Source organism: Eutrigla gurnardus (assembly GCF_963514095.1).
Source record: "Eutrigla gurnardus genome assembly, chromosome: 22".
NCBI classification, from domain to species: Eukaryota; Metazoa; Chordata; class Actinopteri; order Perciformes; family Triglidae; genus Eutrigla; species Eutrigla gurnardus.
The window spans coordinates 5,251,336-5,274,618 of record NC_139933.1 but is presented as its reverse complement, the minus strand read 5'-3'; the positions used below and the strand labels follow the sequence as shown (position 1 = coordinate 5,274,618).

The 23,283-nt window shown below is 42.2% G+C and overlaps 3 protein-coding genes across 4 annotated transcripts in view; all 3 read right to left on the bottom strand.

Annotated features, from left to right (window-relative positions):
* LOC311032698 (uncharacterized protein) overlaps positions 1 to 23,283 on the bottom strand; it is a 45,527-nt gene that overhangs the window by 11,169 nt on the left and 11,075 nt on the right. The window contains exon 5 of one of the 2 annotated variants that reach the window (XR_014599199.1): positions 21,692 to 21,706. The exons of the other annotated variant lie outside the window; for it this stretch is intronic. The gene's annotated coding sequence lies outside the window, so the exon portion shown is untranslated. Of the gene's footprint in view, positions 1 to 21,691; positions 21,707 to 23,283 lie in introns of those variants that run through there. 2 annotated transcript variants of the gene reach the window in all.
* On the bottom strand, positions 2,330 to 5,702 carry LOC311008481 (uncharacterized protein; the record flags this gene model as incomplete). Its single annotated transcript, XM_084002170.1, has 2 exons — positions 5,334 to 5,702; positions 2,330 to 3,969 (listed from the first exon to the last, which is right to left on the bottom strand). The coding sequence occupies exon 2, from the start codon at positions 3,932 to 3,934 to the stop codon at positions 2,330 to 2,332; it is 1,605 nt and encodes a 534-aa protein (XP_083858296.1). The 5' UTR covers positions 3,935 to 3,969; positions 5,334 to 5,702.
* LOC311032699 (uncharacterized protein) lies at positions 9,049 to 12,115 on the bottom strand. Its single transcript, XM_084039671.1, has 3 exons — positions 11,993 to 12,115; positions 11,619 to 11,692; positions 9,049 to 10,547 (listed from the first exon to the last, which is right to left on the bottom strand). Exons 1-3 carry the CDS (start codon positions 12,098 to 12,100, stop codon positions 9,758 to 9,760), a joined length of 972 nt encoding a protein of 323 aa, XP_083895797.1. The 5' UTR covers positions 12,101 to 12,115; the 3' UTR covers positions 9,049 to 9,757.

Sequence of the window (23,283 nt, the reverse complement as noted above, 5' to 3'; positions counted from 1 at the left end):
GAGACTCAAACTACCACCTGCTCAGTGAGTACAAGACCGCTCTTCATTCCTACATTACCTGCAGACGGACTAGAGTGAGACTCAATCAGAAGATCCATTATTACATTGTTAATCCTTGTGACACAATACCAAAGCAATATAGAAAACACCACGAGGAGGAATTGCAGTTCTTGAATACATCTTTTGATGCACCTGAACACATCATCAGCGATGAAACCTGGGGCCTGTACTACGAAGCAGGATTTGTGCTTAGCGAGGTAACTTAAGCGTTAACTCTGGGTTTTCCGTCCTACGACGCTGGTTCACTTCTTACCGGGGTAGATCGCCATGGTAACTTACGCTGTGGAGCTAACCTGCTCCGGAGCAGGTTATGTTCCTGATAAGAGATCAACGTGGAGAAACACACCGCCGACTGACCAATCAGCTGTCTTGGTGCGCGGATATAAAAAAACAAAAAAAAAGGTTGGTGGATCGTGAGAGGGTCTCGTAGGAGAACTATAGAGTGTTCAGAGACCGGCAAAACCCTTTTTCTGTCCCTGACGATGTTTTATATGAGAGATACAGATTCTCATCTGAGGGAAAGACTTCTCTGTGTCAGCGTACAGCCTACTGAGCACTTTGAACTTTGTTTTATATTTATTTGTTTTGCTCCCAAGCCCGTTTTACACCGCCGGGATTGCAGCTGAAAAGAATGAGGCTGATATTGTCATAAACCACGTTATAAGAATACATCCAAGCAACAAATTAATTATTTTAAAGTTATATGTTTGGCCTTTTATTGCGGAAGGACATCATAAGAGTTAAAGGGACTAAAGAAAGAGTGACGACATGATTTAAAAGACAACGACAGGGCAGATTCGAACCCAGATCGGCTGCAGGGAGCCTCAACACATGGGGCGTCAACACTACCACTAAGCTATCAGCAAAGTTACTGTTAATTGCAAATCAGTCAGATCTACTCACTAGTTTATGATGGGGTAGTCGTATTATACTACTAATACTATAAATACGACTTCCGCATTCACACAGTCGGTGAGTTTTTGCCAGCTGTCCTTCCTGCATTTGGCAGATGAAACTGTTGCCTTTTGCCTGCATTATATGATTAACTTCTTCGTATTTCTGTAAGATTACGGTTCGCTCCTCCTACGTGAAATACGCCGCTCCGCTGCCGTAGACTGATCCATGTATGTGATTGGTCAAATGCTGCAAACACCGCCTCTTTCATGTGAACGCGCTCATAGCTGGACAGGTAAACCCTGGGTTGAGTTAACGAGTTGATAACCAGCTTCGTGTGACCGCTTATCTCCGATTGCCTTTGTTAGGGTAACTTATGCTGGATCTCTGAAAGATATCCTGGGTATGTTGAACTCGCTTCGTAGTACAGGCCCCTGGTATCCTCGGGTGTTTCGGGTCTCACAACATCATACACCCCCCTTTCAGGTGACCCCACCACGGTTGATCCCACCACGGTTGATCAGACCGCAGTGTGTGTTCAGGTGGCATTCGCTTGTCCCATCATGGACAGTACCGGTTCACCCAATACACACACTAGTGTGTATCTAGTGTGTACTAGTGCGTAGGGCCCCGCGAACTAGAGGCCCAGTGAAAAAAAAACAAAACGTGACGACGTGACCGCACGTCGCGTCTCCCAGATTCCCAGCGCTTCAGCCTAGTAAGACGCCGTTTAGCACACGCCGTTTAGCACACGCCGTTTAGCACACGCCAAGACATACCACGATGAAGCGGAGTTATCCCTCGGGGAATGATAAGAGGGGGAAGAAACAGCATGACAATGAACTGAGGGAACAGCAGTCAGGTAACTCTCCTCTCCGGGTGGGAGAGTGGAAAGGACTAGTCCGTGTTTGACCTACGTTAACAGGGCGGTGAGCCCCTGTGCGTCTTGCTGGCTTCTATAATTTGTGTAGTTACAACTGCACTTATACAAAATAGAAAGTAATGGATAAATATTGACTAAGATTGAATTTTGTTTGCTTGGATAGCCCACAGGCAAATATAAGTGTAGATATCTTAGTGAATAAATAAAACTTAATAATAATAATGAATAATAATATAAATAATTACCTACATTTGAAGTATATGAAAGTAAAACAAGTGCTGCCAATTTGATGGAGCTGAATTAATAGTAGCGTTATCTATATTTTACAGGCGTTATGCTTAAGTTTCTCACCACAGGCAGCACTCCAGCCAGTCAGCCAGTGGAGGGACAGAGCCAGCTTCATGTAGGACAGGCACAGATGAGCCAGCTTCAACATCCAGTGTAGGAACATTTTTGGAGTTCAGTTAGGAGGGCCCCTTAGCAGAATTTTGCCTAGGGCCCCATGGAGGTCTGAACCGGCGTTTCCCATGGACCTTCTCTCCGGATCCAGAGCAATCTCGACGCTTCCACAGCTGCCTCAGAGATGTTCTCGATCGCTCTGGCCCTTGCTTCTCCTGTGATGCCCAGTACACTGAGGGCTCTGTTGAGTGATTGACCCACAACCCCTCTGCAGCCTACTTCGATGGGCATACACTCTGTCTCCCAGCCCTGCTCTCGACAAGAGCTGACCAGTTGTTTGTATCTGTTCATCTTCCTTTTATGATTCTCCTCGAAGCGGTCTTCCCATGGCACCGTCAGCTCTATGATGAGGACGTTCTTGGTAGCATCGGAGAACAGAACTATATCTGGCCTCAAATTGGTGCGGATGATATGCTGCGGGAATCTCAGCCTCTTGTCCAGGTCCACTACGAGCTGCCAGTCCTGGGCTGTTAACAGGATTCCTGCTGCCACAGTCTTGTGTCCTGGCCTTGGCTGCACTTCTTCCTTGACAGACGTTATTGTGCTGATAGCATCCCTAATCACTTTCAGCACCTGGTCATGGCGCCAGGTGTACCGGCCGAGAGCTTTTTTGCAGGAGCTCAGTATGTGCTCCAATGTTCCCCTGGATGAGCACAGAGAGCAGTTTGGGGTCTCCACCTTTCCCCAGGTGAAGAGGTTCGCCGGGCTAGGCAGAACATCGTTCAATGCCCGAATCAGAAAGGTGATGCGGTGTGGCTCCACCGGCCATAGGTCTGTCCAGGTAACTTTCCAGTCCATTGCCTCCTCCCACCTTGTCCAGGCCCCTTGTTGCTTCAGACCAACCGCTCTGCTTGATCTTCCTTCCTCCACTACAGCCCCACCTCTCTCCAAACACTCCTGGCCCGGTTCTTCCTGGCCCGGCTCCTCCTGCGTCTCATCAGGTGTGGTACCCGTGCGCTGTGGTGCGTCACCTCTCTCCAAACACTCCTGGCCCGGTTCCTCCTGGCCCGGTTCCTCCTGGCCCGGCTCCTCATGCGTCTCATCAGGTGTGGTACCCGTGCGCTGTGGTGCGTCACCTCTCTCCAAACACTCCTGGCCCGGTTCCTCCTGGCCCGGTTCCTCCTGGCCCGGTTCCTCCTGGCCCGGCTCCTCCTGGCCCGGCTCCTCCTGCGTCTCATCAGGTGTGGTACCCGTGCGCTGTGGTGCGTCACCTCTCTCCAAACACTCCTGGCCCGGTTCCTCCTGGCCCGGTTCCTCCTGGCCCGGCTCCTCATGCGTCTCATCAGGTGTGGTACCCGTGCGCTGTGGTGCGTCACCTCTCTCCAAACACTCCTGGCCCGGTTCCTCCTTGCCCGGTTCCTCCTGGCCCGGTTCCTCCTGGCCCGGCTCCTCCTGGCCCGGCTCCTCCTGCGTCTCATCAGGTGTGGTACCCGTGCGCTGTGGTGCGTCACCTCTCTCCAAACACTTCATCCTGGCCTGGGGAATCTTGAGGCCTCGATTATATTTGCAGATTGTCCCACATCTGCATGTCGCGGTCGTAGTCGTTGATCCATTTCCATTTGTCGTTGCCGTTTCGTCCGTCAGATCGGGGTTCTCATCCTCCCCCTCTCTCGGTCTCCCCTGGGGGTATTTCTCCATGAGTCGATCTGTAGCTTGCTGTTGGGTTTCCTCCTCTAGGACACACACACACAAACACACACACACACACACACACACAAAAAAGGCAAAGTGTCAATGCTACCAAAATACTGTTAATAATTCTACATTAATCGTGTCAGGCCCTCTTTGCACACGCACTGTTTTTAAAGTGTCCTTTCTTCAGATTAACTGTGAGATTAACATTAATCCTCCTTTGCAGGGTGCCTCTGAGAAGGATATTGTTCACTCCGGGTTGGCCTACACCATCGAGAGCTCTTCCCGGTTAAGTGACCATGCATAACAGAACGCCATCCAACCTGTTTTAGCGAGCAGTCTCCAGATGAAACACTTCCAGGAATTTTAAAACGTACGCTCATTGCAGTGGTTCTGACTTTTTCTGTTATCTCTCACTGTAAACCACCAAGATTTCTATCAACCATTAACGATACGGAGTCAATCTGTGACAAAACATTCAGCCCTTGAGTGATTTCAAGACCTCCAAGCCTTTTGTAAAGATTTAAAGTTGTCAAGGTAGCAAGAAGACATTAGTTAAGGTTTCAATTTCTTTATCATTTCATTGTTTTAATGGATCAATTTTCTGCCACGTTTATGTCTCGATCATGTGAACTGATTCATTAGGAATTATTGACAAAAAGGTGATTTTTAAATTCAAATTTTAAAATGAATAAACTTTGTTAATAATTGTAGATCTGGAAGGAACCATGAAAGATGGTTGTCGGTTGTTGATGGCCCTTGTGCAGCTCTATCCTTTTCTTTAACCAGCATTTATAACACGCTCTCTTCTGCCTTTCTAGCAAATCATGCGCACGGCAAGCAAGTACAACCTGGGTCTGGACCTTCGGACGGCCGCCTACGTCAACGCCATCGAGAAGGTCTTCAAAGTCTACAACGAGGCGGGGCTTACCTTCACATAAACGGCCAATCACGACGCACGCGTCCCTTACTTTCACCCACCCTCCTGCTAGTGATCACCCTCTGCTGCCTCTTCCCCCCTCAGCCTTCAGAACATATCACTGTTACCGCTGCTCTTTGGCTATTACCACACACACACACACACACACACACACACACTAGCCTGGTATTTATCCTGTGATCCACCTGCTGCCATTATACTGTAACCACATCTGTTTGAATATCGCCCTGTTCTCGTATTTGACAGAGGTTAAGACTGTTAACAAAAAGAGTGTTTCTCATCGGTGTATTATTTTTATACTAAACGTGTGTGTGTGTGTGTGTGTGTGTGTGTGTATTCTGCAGCTTTTCCAATTCAAGTCTCAATATTTAGGTCTTCAAATCTTGTCTCTTAGAGTCTAAAATAGGAGACTGTTAACTACAGCTGGACTGTGTAGGTCCATCCTCTACGGCTGTGATGTTGTACCTTGTATTTGTCGTCCTGTGAGGTGATTTCTCAGTGGGAAGGTGGATACCACAGCTGCTTCTTGAAGGCACGAGCTGAAAACATTAAGTTTAACTCTTCAAGGCTTTTTAGGCTTTCAGTGCATGCTTGGTGGTTGGTCATGGTTACTGAAGTAGGTCTTTTTGACACTACTTTGTAAAAGTTTACATGATGAAGTCTACAACAATCATGGACTACTTTCATCTTCAATCCTTAGCTCACTGGCTGTTTTACGTCACTGACAAGACTGCTCATGTCTTTTTTTTTTAATGCAAGATTCATTTGTTTTTGATAAATATATGTTGAAATAACAATTCGGTCAACAAAAATTTGAAGGACAAATAGATGTATTCTTACCGAATCTGGTGAATCGGACAGCTTCCGTGATGTTGCTGCGTAATGGTTGAGTGTGAGAGGCTATGAGGGTCTGAATGGTATAAATACAAACGGGATGGCACTTGGCATGTCACTTTGATGACGCAAAACATGTTATCAAAATGTTTTGGTAAGGGCGTGAAATGTTTTGCACCCTGATCTGAACGTCTTCACAAACAAATAAAACGAGCTCATCCACCTCGTCACTCAAAGCAAGACGCTGTCACAGTTAAAAGCAGGGCTGTGCAGAGACCTTTGGAGGGGCAGGTGCTCAAAATTAAAAGGGGGCACATGGAGCAGGAATTTGAAACACCATACAGAAACATACCTTGCAATATAACCGGTTGAATGGTAGAAACCCATATTCATAAAGAATGTAACATGGAATCACAACACACCATGTCATTGTCCACACCTCATATATGGCCAGTGCACACACACACACACACACACACACACACACACACACACACACACACACACACACACACACACACACACACACACTCCTACTGTTTGTCACTCGAAAGTAGGCGTTGTCCCAAATATTCTCAAATCAAAAGAATAACAAGCCTTTTAATCCTTTTGATCGACAGGCTGTCACTCTCGATTGGTATCAGATTGAATCGGTCACTCCTGCCCACACCCTCTTTGCACGCACACAGTTTTTAAAGTGTCCTTTCTTCAGATTAACTGAGATAAACATTAATCCTCCTTTGCAGGGTGCCTCTGAGAAGGATATTGTTCATTCTGGGTTGGCCTACACCATGGAGAGATCTGCCCGGGTAAGTGACCATGCATAACAGGACGCCGTCCAACCTGTTTTAGTGAGCAGTCTCCAGATGAAACACTTCCAGGAATTTTAAAACGTACACTCATTGCAGTGGTTCTGACTTTTTCTGTTATCTCTCACTGTAAACCACCAAGATTTCTATCGACCATTAACGATACGGGGTCAATCTGTGACAAAACATTCAGCCCTTGAGTGATTTCAAGACCTCCAAGCCTTTTGTAAAGATTTAAGGTCGTCATGGTAGCAAGAAGACATTAGTTAAGGTTTAAATTTCTTTATCATTTCATTGTTTTAATGGATCAATTTTCTGCCACTTTTGTATCCCGATCATGTGAACTGATTCATTAGGAATTATTGACAAAAAGGTGATTTTTAAATTCAAATTTGAAAATGAATGTACTTTGTTAATAATTGTCGATCTGGAAAGAACCATGAAAGATGGTTGTCGGTTGTTGATGGCCCTTGTGCAGCTCTATCCTTTTCTTTAACCAGCATTATATAACACGCTCTCTTCTGCCTTTCTAGCAAATCATGCGCACGGCAAGCAAGTACAACCTGGGTCTGGACCTTCGGACGGCCGCCTACGTCAACGCCATCGAGAAGGTCTTCAAAGTCTACAACGAGGCGGGGCTTACCTTCACATAAACGGCCAATCAGGACGCACGCGTCCCTTACTTTCACCCACCCTCCTGCTAGTGATCACCCTCTGCTGCCTCTTCCCCCCCTCAGCCTTCAGAACATATCACTGTTACCGCTGCTCTTTGGCTATTACCCCACACACACACACACACACACACACACACACACACACACACACACACACACACACACACTAGCCTGGTATTTATCCTGTGATCCACCTGCTGCCATTATACTGTAACCACATCTGTTTGAGTATGGCCCTGTTCTCGTCTTTGACAGAGGTTGTACTGAGAAAAAGCAGAGAGAGTAACATCCTGTCTACCGCTGCCCTCGCATTAACGTTCATGACGATGCTGATGGCAGCCTTGTTCAGAGCGCACGTTTCTTTTTTATGGCTAAATACACGTAAGACCCTCCTGGTTGTTTCAGTTGGCAGCACTACAGATGCCTTATTTCAGAAAGAGGTCCGCTCTAGAATGGAGACGGCCACTACAATTTGACTTCAACTAAAAAGGGATTTAGATTTAACTTCATGTGAATAAAAGATAATTTCATGAATCTTGAGTTTGTCATCTCACTCTTCAGACGTAATGGTTAGTCGTGAAGTTGCCAAGGTTAAAGGTTTTTTTTTTTTTTGGTGGGAGGATTGTTGCTCGTCGTCCCATCTTTTCCTGCTTTCCTGTCGCTTTATCTATTGTATTAAAAGCAGCTTCTCCCCGACTCCTTCGCTGGCCAAGAAAGGGGAGCAGGGAGGGCGCCAGCTGTCACTGTGACCGCCCGTCCCCTTGTTGAATCTTCCTCGGTTTTAATCGTCCAGTTCTTCGACATTTGAAATTGTTATGGAGGAAATTACTTTATTTTTTTTATTCATTTCTCTTTTTTTTTTGGAAACCAATAAAATGTTAAAAAGTGTTTCTCATCGGTTTATTTTTTATACTAAACTTGTGTGTGTGTGTGTGTGTGTGTGTGTGTGTGTGTGTGTGTGTGTGTGTGTGTGTGTGTGTGTGTGTGTGTGTGTGTGTGTGTGTGTGTGTGTAATCGGACAGATTCTGTGATGTTGCTGCGTAATGGTTGAGTGTGAGAGGCTGTGAGGGTCTGAAATCAAACAAATGGGATGGCACTTGGCATGTTATCAAAATGTTTTGGTAAGGGCGTGAAATGTTTTACACCCTGATCTGAACGTCTTCCACAAACAAATAAAACGAGCTCATCCACCTCGTCACTCAAAGTAAGACGCTGTCACAGTTAAAAGAATAGGTGGCGCTCTCCTGGTAATTTCCCTGAAATACTCGGTGGTGTGTGAGCGTGTCAACAGGTTGAAATGCGTGTCTTGACAGTCCTGACATACAACACTATGGCCCAATCCCACTGTCCGTCCTCCAGCCTTCAACAAACTGAAGTCACTAAATGGTTGAGTGTGAGCGGCTGTGGCTGATTTTGAAACAATTCAAAACTCCCAATAATGTATTTTATTGTTTCCGTCTGGTCGGTTCAAATGAATGAACTTGTTTCTGAAATGTCAAAATGAACCTGAGGTTGGATGCAACCAAGAGACTAGAATCATCAGTCATTAATGTCTGACTATGAGTTATTGTTTCCTGCACGAACAAACATATTTACAGACTCATTTTTAATTTCGCTTTTCTTTTTCTTTTTTGTCCGAACTTGTCTCACTGGTTTGAAGTTGGCATAACACAGTATCACATACTTCACAGTTTCGTTTTCCAACAGGTTAATCCATTCTGATAAAAACACAGCCATCCAGTCCTGATGGAGCAGTTTAACTTTTCATTTTGATTATCACATAGTTATCCCTATTTAATGTTTCAGCAAAAACATCACAATGTACTGTATTTAAATATAAATATAATAAACAAAAAGCAAGAGTTGATGTGAATAATCCAGCCTTTATTGTGTAAACAACAGATTTTTATATTTGGTGGTCTTTTGCACACTTTCACACATTAACTCAAGCTTATCAAAATAATAATTCACCAAAAGCATTTAATCAAACAGTAAATTCCAGTAATATTCTTCCCAAATGAAAACAGAGGAGTGAGTACCAAACAGTCGGATGTGTGAGTTTGTGATGTTTGGTCCTGCAGGACATGTACCTGAATGCTGGCGGTGTGACGGTGTCTTATTTTGAGTGGCTGAAGAATCTCAACCACGTCAGCTATGGAAGACTGACCTTCAAATATGAGAGAGACTCAAACTACCACCTGCTCAGTGAGTACAAGACCGCTCTTCATTCCTACATTACCTGCAGACGGACTAGAGTGAGACTCAATCAGAAGATCCATTATTACATTGTTAATCCTTGTGACACAATACCAAAGCAATATAGAAAACACCAAGAGGAGGAACTACAATAAATGTATAGGAAGGGGGGGGGGTGTCAGTGACAATTTTTTTTGTCACTGAAACTCATTTAACAAAGCCTTGATGACCGTGACAGTGACTTCACATCACTTACAAAATCACTTTTTTTTAGCTAGTTGCTCATTTAGCCTGTTCACTTTTGAATCCTCTCTTGTTCTTGACTTTGTTCATCCTCTCCTGCCGGGTAAGGGGGGAGGAAGTTTACCTCTCCCTTTCAAGGCTTTTTTACATTCTTTGCAGACTTCTGGTCCTCAGGGCCTCTGAGTTTTTTGATCTTGTTCTTTAGGCCTTGTTTCCAGTCATAGGAGACGCTGATTTGCTTGAGGCAAGGATATTCATCAAAAAGTGCCTTAACCACCTCACCTATCTGTGCAGCTGATGGATTGGCTGTATATGTATATATAGTTTCAGTCAGCTTCTTAAGTATGTCTTTCTTGACCTTCAAGTCATAAGTCATAAGTGTTCCATTGCTCGTGTAGGCTTCAGTGGCTCTTTCAAGGTTCATCTCAGTTTCACCTCCAAACTTTGGAATGGGGAACTGCTTTGGCCATGGCTGGTGTCGTTCTGTGGTACTTGGCCGGATAATGGTGTCCTGTGAAGAAGACGTTCCAGCAGATGACTCTGCACAAGATGCAGATGACTCTGCATGAGATGCAGAGTCAACGTCAGTTGACTCTGCATAAGAGTCAGAGTCAACGTCAGTTGACTGTTGACCACCGGAAATGTCCAAATGTTCAAATTGTGAAAGCAAGTTTGAAACATTCGGGGCAGCGTGAACAACCTTTATGGTGTCTTTGTGTTTAACTTTGTCACTTTGATGAAGAGTAAAGTAATCCTGAAATTCGGAATCCAAATACTGAAGACTGAACTCATAAGGAATTCCAAATTTCTCCTTCACAATAGTTTGGAGGTCCTCCACAGTGGGTGGGATTCCTGATGGAAGGACCAACTTCTCAATTTGGTCATCAATTATTACTCGGAGCTTTGCCTCCATCTCTGTCAGCCTGACAAGAATGTGAATAGACAAAAGTTCATTAGCATCACAAGTGTATCTTTTCATCATTACTTTTATTTATTTGTCAATACATTTGTTTCCTGCAATACACCTGTTTTCCATTGAGATCACTTAGATTTAAAGACAACTCTCTTCAATTAAAAGTTGAGTCAGCAGGATGCTAATTAAATTTGTCCAACCACCAAGGAGGCAAAAGAAAGTCTTACTGGCTACCTTTTGTGTGTTGGCGTGTATGTTGGGAGTTATGTGTCATAATTCATACTGCTACCGTGTGTGCTCAACTGATTTCGGTTTTACGTGGCACACTGCTTACGGATAATAACATTTAAGAGCTGTCTTTAAATGTACATTTTTATCTAAAAAGGGATTTAGATTTAACTTCATGTGAATAAAAGATAATTTCATGAATCTTGAGTTTGTCATCTCACTCTTCAGACGTAATGGTTAGTCGTGAAGTTGCCAAGGTTAAAGTTGTTTTTTTTTTTTGGTGGGAGGATTGTTGCTCGTCTCCCCATCTTTTCCTGCTTTCCTGTCGCTTTATCTATTGTATTAAAAGCAGCTTCTCCCCGACTCCTTCGCTGGCCAAGAAAGGGGAGCAGGGAGGGCGCCAGGTGTCACTGTGACCGCCCGTCCCCTTGTTGAATCTTCCTCGGTTTTAATTGTCCAGTTCTTTGACATTTGAAATTGTTATGGAGGAAATTACTTTATTTTTTTTTTATTCATTTCTCTTTTTTTTGGAAACCAATAAAATGTTAAGAAAAAGAGTGTTTCTCATCGGTTTATTTTTTATACTAAACGTGTGTGTGTGTGTGTGTGTGTGTGTGTGTGTGTGTGTGTGTGTGTGCGCTCATGTTTACACGAAGAGTAAAAATCCTGATATTATTCTGATCATGAACCAGTTTCAATTAAACTTCATAATAACTGCTAAATGTTCTGCAGCTTTTCCAATTAAAGTCTCAATATTTAGGTCTTCAAATCTTGTCTCTTATAGTCTAAAATACAAGACTGTTAACTACAGCTGGACTGTGTAGGTCCATCCTCTATGGCTGTGATGTTGTACCTTGTATTTGTCGTCCTGTGAGGTGATTTCTCAGTGGGAAGGTGGATACCACAGCTGCTTCTTGAAGGCACGAGCTGAAAACATTAAGTTTAACTCTTCAAGGCTTTTTAGGCTTTCAGTGCATGCTTGGTGGTTGGTCATGGTTACTGAAGTAGGTCTTTTTGACACTACTTTGTAAAAGTTTACATGATGAAGTCTACAACAATCATGGACTACTTTCATCTTCAATCCTTAGCTCGCTGGCTGTTTTACGTCACTGACAAGACTGCTCATGTCTTTTTTTTAAATGCAAGATTAATTTGTTTTTGATAAATATATGTTGAAATAACAATTCGGTCAACAAAAATTTGAAGGAAAAATAGATGTATTCTTACCGAATCTGGTGAATCGGAGAGCTTCCGTGATGTTGCTGCGTAATGGTTGAGTGTGAGAGGCTGTGAGGGTCTGAATGGTATAAATACAAATGGGATGGCACTTGGCATGAAACTTTGATGACGCAAAACGTGTTATCAAAATGTTTTGGTAAGGGCGTGAAATGTTTTACACCCTGATCTGAACGTCTTCCACAAACAAATAAAACGAGCTCATCCACCTGGTCACTCAAAGCAAGACGCTGTCACAGTTAAAAGCAGGGCCGTGCAGAGACCTTTGGAGGGGCAGGTGCTCAAAATTAAAAGGGGGCACAAGGAGCAGGAATTTGAAACACCATACAGAAACATACTTTGCAATATAAACGGTTGAATGGTAGAAACCCATATTCATAAAGAATGTAACATGGAATCACAACACACCATCTCATTGTCCACACCTCATATATGGCCAGTGCACACACACACACACACACACACACACACACACACACACACACACACACACACACACACACACACACACACTCCTACTGTTTGTCACACGAAAGTAGGCGTTGTCCCAAATATTCTCAAATCAAAAGAATAACAAGCCTTTTAATCCTTTTGATTGACAGGCTGTCACTCTTGATTGGTATCAGATTGAATCGGTCACTCCTGCCCACACCCTCTTTGCACGCACACTGTTTTTAAAGTGTCCTTTCTTCAGATTAACTGAGATAAACATTAATCCTCCTTTGCAGGGTGCCTCTGAGAAGGATATTGTTCATTCTGGGTTGGCCTACACCATGGAGAGATCTGCCCGGGTAAGTGACCATGCATAACAGGACGCCGTCCAACCTGTTTTAGCGAGCAGTCTCCAGATGAAAGACGTCCAGGAATTTTAAAACGTACGCTCATTGCAGTGGTTCTGACTTTTTCTGTTATCTCTCACTGTAAACCACCAAGATTTCTATCAACCATTAACGATACGGGGTCAATCTGTGACAAAACATTCAGCCCTTGAGTGATTTCAAGACCTCCAAGCCTTTTGTAAAGATTTAGGTCGTCAAGGTAGCAAGAAGACATTAGTTAAGGTTTCAATTTCTTTATCATTTCATTGTTTTAATGGATACATTTTCTGCCACTTTTATGTCCCGATCATGTGAACTGATTCATTAGGAATTATTGACAAAAAGGTGATTTTTAAAATCAAATTTTAAAATGAATGTACTTTGTTAATAATTGTCGATCTGGAAGGAACCATGCAAGATGGTTGTCGGTTGTTGATGGCCCTTGTGCAGCTCTATCCTTTTCTTTAACCAGCATTATATAACACGCTCTCTTCTGCCTTTCTAGCAAATCATGCGCACGGCAAGCAAGTACAACCTGGGTCTGGACCTTCGGACGGCCGCCTACGTCAACGCCATCGAGAAGGTCTTCAAAGTCTACAACGAGGCGGGGCTTACCTTCACATAAACGGCCAATCAGGACGCACGCGTCCCTTACTTTCACCCACCCTCCTGCTAGTGATCACCCTCTGCTGCCTCTTCCCCCCTCAGCCTTCAGAACATATCACTGTTACCGCTGCTCTTTGGCTATTACCCCACACACATACACACACACACACACGCACACGCACACTAGCCTGGTATTTATCCTGTGATCCACCTGCTGCCATTATACTGTAAGCACATCTGTTTGAATATGGCCCTGTTCTCGTCTTTGACAGAGGTTGTATTGAGAAAAAGCAGAGAGAGTAACATCCTGTCTACCGCTGCCCTCGTATTAACGTTCATGACGATGCTGATGGCAGCCTTGTTCAGAGCGCACGTTTCTTTTTTATGGCTAAATACACGTAAGACCCTCCTGGTTGTTTCAGTTGGCAGCACTACAGATGCCTTATTTCAGAAAGAGGTCCGCTCTAGAATGGAGACGGCCACTACAATTTGACTTCAACTAAAAAGGGATTTAGATTTAACTTCATGTGAATAAAAGATAATTTCATGAATCTTGAGTTTGTCATCTCACTCTTCAGACGTAATGGTTAGTCGTGAAGTTGCCAAGGTTAAAGGTTTTTTTTTTTTTTGGTGGGAGGATTGTTGCTCGTCGTCCCATCTTTTCCTGCTTTCCTGTCGCTTTATCTATTGTATTAAAAGCAGCTTCTCCCCGACTCCTTCGCTGGCCAAGAAAGGGGAGCAGGGAGGGCGCCAGGTGTCACTGTGACCGCCCGTCCCCTTGTTGAATCTTCCTCGGTTTTAATCGTCCAGTTCTTCGACATTTGAAATTGTTATGGAGGAAATTACTTTATTTTTTTTATTCATTTCTCTTTTTTTTTTGGAAACCAATAAAATGTTAAAAAGTGTTTCTCATCGGTTTATTTTTTATACTAAACTTGTGTGTGTGTGTGTGTGTGTGTGTGTGTGTGTGTGTGTGTAATCGGACAGATTCTGTGATGTTGCTGCGTAATGGTTGAGTGTGAGAGGCTGTGAGGGTCTGAAATCAAACAAATGGGATGGCACTTGGCATGTTATCAAAATGTTTTGGTAAGGGCGTGAAATGTTTTACACCCTGATCTGAACGTCTTCCACAAACAAATAAAACGAGCTCATCCACCTCATCACTCAAAGCAAGACGCTGTCACAGTTAAAAGAATAGGTGGCGCTCTCCTGGTAATTTCCCTGAAATACTCGGTGGTGTGTGAGCGTGTCAACAGGTTGAAATGCGTGTCTTGACAGCCCTGACATACAACACTATGGTCCAATCCCACTGTCCGTCCTCCAGCCTTCAACAAACTGAAGTCACTAAATGGTTGAGTGTGAGCGGCTGTGGCTGATTTTGAAACAATTCAAAACTCCCAATAATGTATTTTATTGTTTCCGTCTGGTCGGTTCAAATGAATGAACTGGTTTCTGAAATGTCAAAATGAACCTGAGGTTAGATGCAACCAAGAGACTAGAATCATCAGTCATTAATGTCTGACTATGAGTTATTGTTTCCTGCAGGAACAAACATATTTACAGACTCATTTTTAATTTCGCTTTTCTTTTTCTTTTTTGTCCGAACTTGTCTCACTGGTTTTAAGTTGGCATAACACAGTATCACATACTTCACAGTTTCGTTTTCCAACAGGTTAATCCATTCTGATAAAAACACAGCCATCCAGTCCTGATGGAGCAGTTTAACTTTTCATTGTGATTATCACATAGTTATCCCTATTTAATGTTTCAGCAAAAACATCACAATGTACTGTATTTAAATATAAATATAATAAACAAAAAGCAAGAGTTGATGTGAATAATCCAGCCTTTATTGTGTAAACAACAGATTTTTATATTTGGTGGTCTTTTGCACGCTTTCACACATTAACTCAAGCTTATCAAAATAATAATTCACCAAAAGCATTTAATCAAACAGTAAATTCCAGTAATATTCTTCCCAAATGAAAACAGAGGAGTGAGTACCAAACAGTCGGATGTGTGAGTTTGTGATGTTTGGTCCTGCAGGACATGTACCTGAATGCTGGCGGTGTGACGGTGTCTTATTTTGAGTGGCTGAAGAATCTCAACCACGTCAGCTATGGAAGACTGACCTTCAAATATGAGAGAGACTCAAACTACCACCTGCTCAGTGAGTACAAGACCGCTCTTCATTCCTACATTACCTGCAGACGGACTAGAGTGAGACTCAATCAGAAGATCCATTATTACATTGTTAATCCTTGTGACACAATACCAAAGCAATATAGAAAACACCACGAGGAGGAACTACAATATATGTATAGGAAGGGGGGGGGGGGGGGAGTGTCAGTGACAATTTTTTTTGTCACTGAAACTCATTTAACAAAGCCTTGATGACCGTGACAGTGACTTCACATCACTTACAAAATCACTTTTTTTTAGCTAGTTGCTCATTTAGCCTGTTCACTTTTGAATCCTCTCTTGTTCTTGACTTTGTTCATCCTCTCCTGCCGGGTAAGGGGGGAGGAAGTTTACCTCTCCCTTTCAAGGCTTTTTTACATTCTTTGCAGACTACTGGTCCTCAGGGCCTCTGAGTTTTTTGATCTTGTTCTTTAGGCCTTGTTTCCAGTCATAGGAGACGCTGATTTGCTTGAGGCAAGGATATTCATCAAAAAGTGCCTTAACCACCTCACCTATCTGTGCAGCTGATGGATTGGCTGTATATGTATATATAGTTTCAGTCAGCTTCTTAAGTATGTCTTTCTTGACCTTCAAGTCATAAGTCATAAGTGTTCCATTGCTCGTGTAGGCTTCAGTGGCTCTTTCAAGGTTCATCTCAGTTTCACCTCCAAACTTTGGAATGGGGAACTGCTTTGGCCATGGCTGGTGTCGTTCTGTGGTACTTGGCCGGATAATGGTGTCCTGTGAAGAAGACGTTCCAGCAGATGACTCTGCACAAGATGCAGAGTCAACGTCAGTTGACTCTGCATAAGAGTCAGAGTCAACGTCAGTTGACTCTGCATGAGATGCATAGTCAACTGACGTTGACTCTGCATAAGAGTCAGAGTCAACGTCAGTTGACTGTTGACCACCGGAAATGTCCAAATGTCCAAATTTTGGAAGCAAGTTTGAAACATTCGGGGCAGCGTGAACAACCTCTACGGTGTCTTTGTCTTTAACTTGGTCACTTCGACGAAGAGTAATGTAATCCAAATACTGAAGACTGAACTCATCAGGAATTTCAAACTTCTCCTTCACAATAGTTTGGAGCTCCTCCACAGTGGGTAGGATTCCTGATGAAAGGACCAACTTCTCAATTCGGTCATCAATTATTACTCGGAGCTGTGCCTCCATCTCTGCCAGCCTGACAAGAATGTGAATAGACAAAAGTTCATTAGCATCACAAGTGTATCTTTTCATCATTACTTTTATTTATTTGTCAATACATTTGTTTCCTGCAATACACCTGTTTTCCATTGTGATCACTTAGATTTAAAGACAACTCTCTTCAATTAAAAGTTGAGTCAGCAGGATGCTAATTAAATTTGTCCAACCACCAAGGAGGCAAAAGAAAGTCTTACTGGCTACCTTTTGTGTGTTGGCGTGTATGTTGGGAGTTATGTGTCATAATTCATACTGCTACCGTGTGTGCTCAACTGATTTCGGTTTTACGTGGCACACTGCTTACGGATAATAACATTTAAGAGCTGTCTTTAAATGTACATTTTTAACTAAAAAAGGATTTAGATTTAACTTCATGTGAATAAAAGATCATTTCATGAATCTTGAGTTTGTCATCTCACTCTTCAGACGTAATGGTTAGTCGTGAAGTTGCCAAGGTTAAAGTTTTTTGGTTTTTTTTGGTGGGAGGATTGTTGCTCGTCCCCCCATCTTTTCCTGCTTTCCTGTCGCTTTATCTATTGTATTAAAAGCAGCTTCTCCCCGACTCCTTTGCTGGCCAAGAAAGGGGAGCAGGGAGGGCGCCAGGTGTCACTGTGACCGCCCGTCCCCTTGTTGAATCTTCCTCAGTTTTAATCGTCCAGTTCTTCGACATTTGAAATTGTTATGGAGGAAATTACTTTCTTTTTTTTTATTCATTTCTCTTTTTTTTTGGAAACCAATAAAATGTTAAGAAAAAGAGTGTTTCTCATCGGTTTATTTTTTTTATACTAAACGTGTGTGTGTGTGTGTGTGTGTGTGTGTGTGTGTGTGTGCTCATGTTTACACGAAGAGTAAAAATCCTGATATTATTCTGATCATGAACCAGAAGTAGGTCTTTTTGACACTACTTTGTAAAAGTTTACATGATGAAGTCTACAACAATCATGGACTACTGTCATCTTCAATCCTTAGCTCGCTGGCTGTTTTACGTCACTGACAAGACTGCTCATGTCTTTTTTTTTAAATGCAAGATTCATTTGTTTTTGATAAATATATGTTGAAATAACAATTCGGTCAACAAAAATTTGAAGGACAAATAGATGTATTCTTACCGAATCTGGTGAATCGGAGAGCTTCCGTGATGTTGCTGCTTAATGGTTGAGTGTGAGAGGCTGTGAGGGTCTGAATGGTATAAATACAAACGGGATGGCACTTGGCATGTCACTTTGATGACGCAAAACGTGTTATCAAAATGTTTTGGTAAGGGCGTGAAATGTTTTACACCCTGATCTGAACGTCTTCCAGGCTCTTATCTTCCAGGACCAGACGTAATTATTATGTCTGGTCTGGGAATATTACATTGTAATAATTTATTTACTTGTTTTAGTTAAAATAGCTTCAATAACATAAATGACGCACACAAACGACGCATGCACACACAAATGCAAACTACCACATTAGAAACACTTTTCTACATTCAGACTTGAGGCTGATTTTGAAACAATTCAATCTCCCAATAATGTATTTTATTGTTTCCGTCTGGTCGGTTCAAATGAATGAACTGGTTTCTGAAATGTCAAAATGAACCTGAGGTTAGATGCAACCATGCAACATTTTTAGTTTTTTGTTATGTATCCGTCTGACATCTAATCCTCAGCAGTTTGCTCTGGTTGGGTTACTTTTTTAATTGGGCCTGTCCTGCTGCCAGGAACTATGTCTGGACATTTTGTTTCATCTCTTCAAAACCCTCCTTAAACCTCTCCTTTAGAGCGCTGCCATGCACCAGAACTTTCACAGAAGAATAAAAAGATATAGTACCTTCTTCGGACTTGATCAGATTGTCCTGTTGAGTTTCCTTGAGATAAGGATACTTATCTCTTCATTACATCCAGCCATTCTCTCACTAATGTGCTACAGAAGAAGAGGTTCAATTTCTCCTCGTTACGTTCATCATAAAAGAGAAAGTCTTTCTTGCCATGCAGAAACCTTGATCTGTTGAAAATTTCCCTTTCAAAATTGAAAATGTTAAATTCACCTATCTGGGAATAGAAATAGCAGGCTCAATTAAAGTTATTTTTAAGTACAACTACAGGTCCATTTTAGACCGTACCAAAACTGACTTGGATAGATGGTCGAAACTGCCATTCTCACTGGCAGGACGGATAAATGCAGTGAAGATGACTGTAATGCCCAGGTTTCTTTATTTATTTCAAATGATTCCCATTTTTCTCCCCAAATCCTATATTTTGCCCAGCTGGATCACTTCATTTCTTCGTTCATATGGAATAAAAAGTCTGCACGTATAAAGAAGGCAAGCCTGCAGAGAGCTAAGCCTGATGGCGGTTTGGGTTTACCTAATCTTTTATTTTATTACTGGGCAGCGAATATTGTCAAGCTGACATATTGGATCACCATGTTCGCAGATAAGGAGGGTCCGATCTGGGCTGATATGGAACTGAGAGCTCCACTCCCAGTCTCAGTTTTAATTGCCCCTCTCCCACTAAAGATCAAAGCATCTGAACTAAACCCAAATTTGGTGGTCCAAAATTCCATTAAGATCTGGGTTCAGTTCAGAAAACATTTTAATTTGACAAATATATGTAGTTTCTCTCCAATAATGTTCTCCAAAAATCACTAATGGTTAGTCGTGAAGTTGCCAAGGTTAAAGGTTTTTTTTTTTTTGGTGGGAGGATTGTTGCTCGTCGTCCCATCTTTTCCTGCTTTCCTGTCGCTTTATCTATTGTATTAAAAGCAGCTTCTCCCCGACTCCTTCGCTGGCCAAGAAAGGGGAGCAGGGAGGGCGCCAGGTGTCACTGTGACCGCCCGTCCCCTTGTTGAATCTTCCTCAGTTTTAATCGTCCAGTTCTTCGACATTTGAAATTGTTATGGAGGAAATTACTTTTTTTTTTTTATTAATTTCTCTTTTTTTTGGAAACCAATAAAATGTTAAGAAAAAGAGTGATTCTCATCGGTTTATTTTTTTTATACTAAACTGCACAGAGGTGTGTGTGTGTGGATGTGTGTGTGTAAAACGTGTTATCAAAATGTTTTGGTAAGGGCGTGAAATGTTTTACACCCTGATCTGAACGTCTTCCACAAACAAATAAAACGAGCTCATCCACCTGGTCACTCAAAGCAAGACGCTGTCAGTTAAAAGAATAGGTGGTGCTCTCCTGGTAATTTCCCTGAAATACTACGTGGTGTGTGAGCGTGTCAACAGGTTGATCCCACTGTCCGCCCTCCAGCCTTCAACAAACTGAAGTCACTAAATGGTTGAGTGTGAGCGGCTGTGGCTGATTTTGAAACAATTCAAAACTCCCAATAATGTATTTTATTGTTTCTGTCTGGTCGGTTCAAATGAATGAACTGGTTTCTGAAATGTCAAAATGAACCTGAGGTTAGATGCAACCAAGAGTCTAGAATCATCAGTCATTAATGTCTGACTATGAGTTATTGTTTCCTGCACGAACAAACATTTTTAATTTCGCTTTTCTTTTTCTTTTTTGTCCGAACTTGTCTCACTGGTTTGAAGTTGGCATAACACAGTATCACATACTTCACAGTTTCGTTTTCCAGGTTAATCCATTCTGATAAAAACACAGACATCCAGTCCTGATGGAGCAGTTTAACTTTTCATTGTGATTATCACATAGTTATCCTTATTTAATGTTTCAGCAAAAACATTACAATGTACTGTATTTAAATATAAATATAATAAACAAAAAGCAAGAGTTGATGTGAATAATCCAGCCTTTATTGTGTAAACAACAGATTTTTATATTTGGTGGTCTTTTGCACGCTTTCACACATAAACTCAAGCTTATCAAAATAATAATTCACCAAAAGCATTTAATCAACAGTTAATTCCAGTAATATTCTTCCCAAATGGAAAAAAGAAATGCAATCAAAACTAATTCCAAACAGAGGAGTGAGTACCAAACAGTCGGATGTGTGAGTTTGTGATGTTTGGTCCTGCAGGACATGTACCTGAATGCTGGCGGTGTGACGGTGTCTTATTTTGAGTGGCTGAAGAATCTCAACCACGTCAGCTATGGAAGACTGACCTTCAAATATGAGAGAGACTCAAACTACCACCTGCTCAGTGAGTACAAGACCGCTCTTCATTCCTACATTACCTGCAGACGGACTAGAGTGAGACTCAATCAGAAGATCCATTATTACATTGTTAATCCTTGTGACACAATACCAAAGCAATATAGAAAACACCACGAGGAGGAACTGCAGTAAATATATAAGTAGGAGGGGGGAGCCCATCAACATGTAATTGATTTTACAAACCAGTTGTATTTTTTTTTATGTATCTGTCTGACATCTATTCCTTAACAGTTTGTTCTCGTTGGGTTACGTTCAATTGGGCCATTGCTGCTTCCACGAACTGTGTCTGGACATCTTGTTTCATCTCTTCAAAACCTTCCTCAAACTTCTCCATTAGTTCTCTGCCATCCACCAGAACTTCCACAGAAGACTTAAAAGATATAGTACCTTCTTCGGACTTGAGTTTGATCAGATCGTCTTGTTGAATTTCCTTGAGATAAGGATACGTTCTCTTCATTACGTCCAGCCATTCTCTCACTAATGTGCTATAGAAGATGTGGATGAATTCCTCCTCTTCACGTTCATAATAAAAGAGAAAGTCTTTGTTGGCTTGCAGTTTATCTTCTCTCGGTCGGTTCAAATGAATTAACTGGTTTCTGAAATGTCAAAATTAACCTAAGGTTAGATGCAACATGCAACATTTTTAGTTTTTTGTTATGTATCCGTCTGACATCTAATCCTCAGCAGTTTGCTCTGGTTGGGTTACTTTTTTAATTGGGCCAGTCCTGCTGCCAGGAACTGTATCTGGGCATTTTGTTTCATCTCTTCAAAACCCTCCTTAAACCTCTCCTTTAGAGCGCTGCCATGCACCAGAACTTTCAGAGAAGAATAAAAAGATATAGTACCTTCTTCGGACTTGATCAGATTGTCCTGTTGAGTTTCCTTGAGATAAGGATACTTATCTCTTCATTACGTCCAGCCATTCTCTCACTAATGTGCTACAGAAGAAACCTTGATCTGTTGAACATTTCCCTTTCAAAATTGAAAATGTTAAATTCACATATCTGGGAATAGAAATAGCAGGCTCAATTGACTTGTTGTCAATTAAAGTTATTTTTAAGTACAACTACAGGTCCATTTTAGACCGTACCAAGACTGACTTGGATAGATGGTCGAAACTGCCATTCTCACTGGCAGGACGGATAAATGCAGTGAAGATGACTGTAATGCCCAGGTTTCTTTATTTATTTCAAATGATTCCCATTTTTCTCCCCAAATCCTATTATGCCCAGCTGGATCGCTTCATTTCTTCGTTCATATGGAATAAAAAGTCTGCACGTATAAAGAAGGCAAGCCTGCAGAGAGCTAAGCCTGATGGCGGTTTGGGTTTACCTAATCTTTTATTTTATTACTGGGCAGCGAATATTGTCAAGCTGACATATTGGATCACCATGTTCGCAGATAAGGAGGGTCCGATCTGGGCTGATATGGAACTGAGAGTTACACTCCCAGTCTCAGTTTTAATTGCCCCTCTCCCACTAACGATCAAAGCATCTGAACTAAACCCAAATTTGGTGGTCCAAAATTCCATTAAGATCTGGGTTCAGTTCAGAAAACATTTTAATTTGACAAATATATGTAGTTTCTCTCCAATAATGTTCTCCAAAAATCACTAATGGTTAGTCGTGAAGTTGCCACGGTTAAAGTTTTTTTTTTTTTTTTTGGTGGGAGGATTGTTGCTCGTCCCCCCATCTTTTCCTGCTTTCCTGTCGCTTTATCTTTTGTATTAAAAGCAGCTTCTCCCCGACTCCTTCGCTGGCCAAGAAAGGGGAGCAGGGAGGGCGCCAGGTGTCACTGTGACCGCCCGTCCCCTTGTTGAATCTTCCTCAGTTTTAATCGTCCAGTTCTTCGACATTTGAAATTGTTATGGAGGAAATTACTTTTTTTTTTTATTAATTTCTCTTTTTTTTTGGAAACCAATAAAATGTTAAGAAAAATAGTGTTTCTCATCGGTTTAGTTTTTTTATACTAAACTGCACAGAGGTGTGTGTGTGTGTGTGTGTGTGTGTAAAACGTGTTATCAAAATGTTTTGGTAAGGGCGTGAAATGTTTTACACCCTGATCTGAACGTCTTCCACAAACAAATAAAACGAGCTCATCCACCTGGTCACTCAAAGCAAGACGCTGTCAGTTAAAAGAATAGGTGGTGCTCTCCTGGTAATTTCCCTGAAATACTACGTGGTGTGTGAGCGTGTCAACAGGTTGATCCCACTGTCCGCCCTCCAGCCTTCAACAAACTGAAGTCACTAAATGGTTGAGTGTGAGCGGCTGTGGCTGATTTTGAAACAATTCAAAACTCCCAATAATATATTTTATTGTTTCCGTCTGGTCGGTTCAAATGAATGAACTGGTTTCTGAAAT

Bases quoted from the DNA above. Each gene is read 5' to 3' on its own strand.
- LOC311032699 (XM_084039671.1), bottom strand. From the start codon at position 12,100: ATGCCAAGTGCCATCCCATTTGTATTTATACCATTCAGACCCTCACAG. The intron at 11,693-11,992 runs GTAAGAATACAT...TAATGTTTTCAG, and splicing joins TCTCCGATTCACCAGATTCG to CTCGTGCCTTCAAGAAGCAG. The intron at 10,548-11,618 runs GTACAACATCAC...CATTCTTGTCAG, and splicing joins CACAGGACGACAAATACAAG to GCTGACAGAGATGGAGGCAA.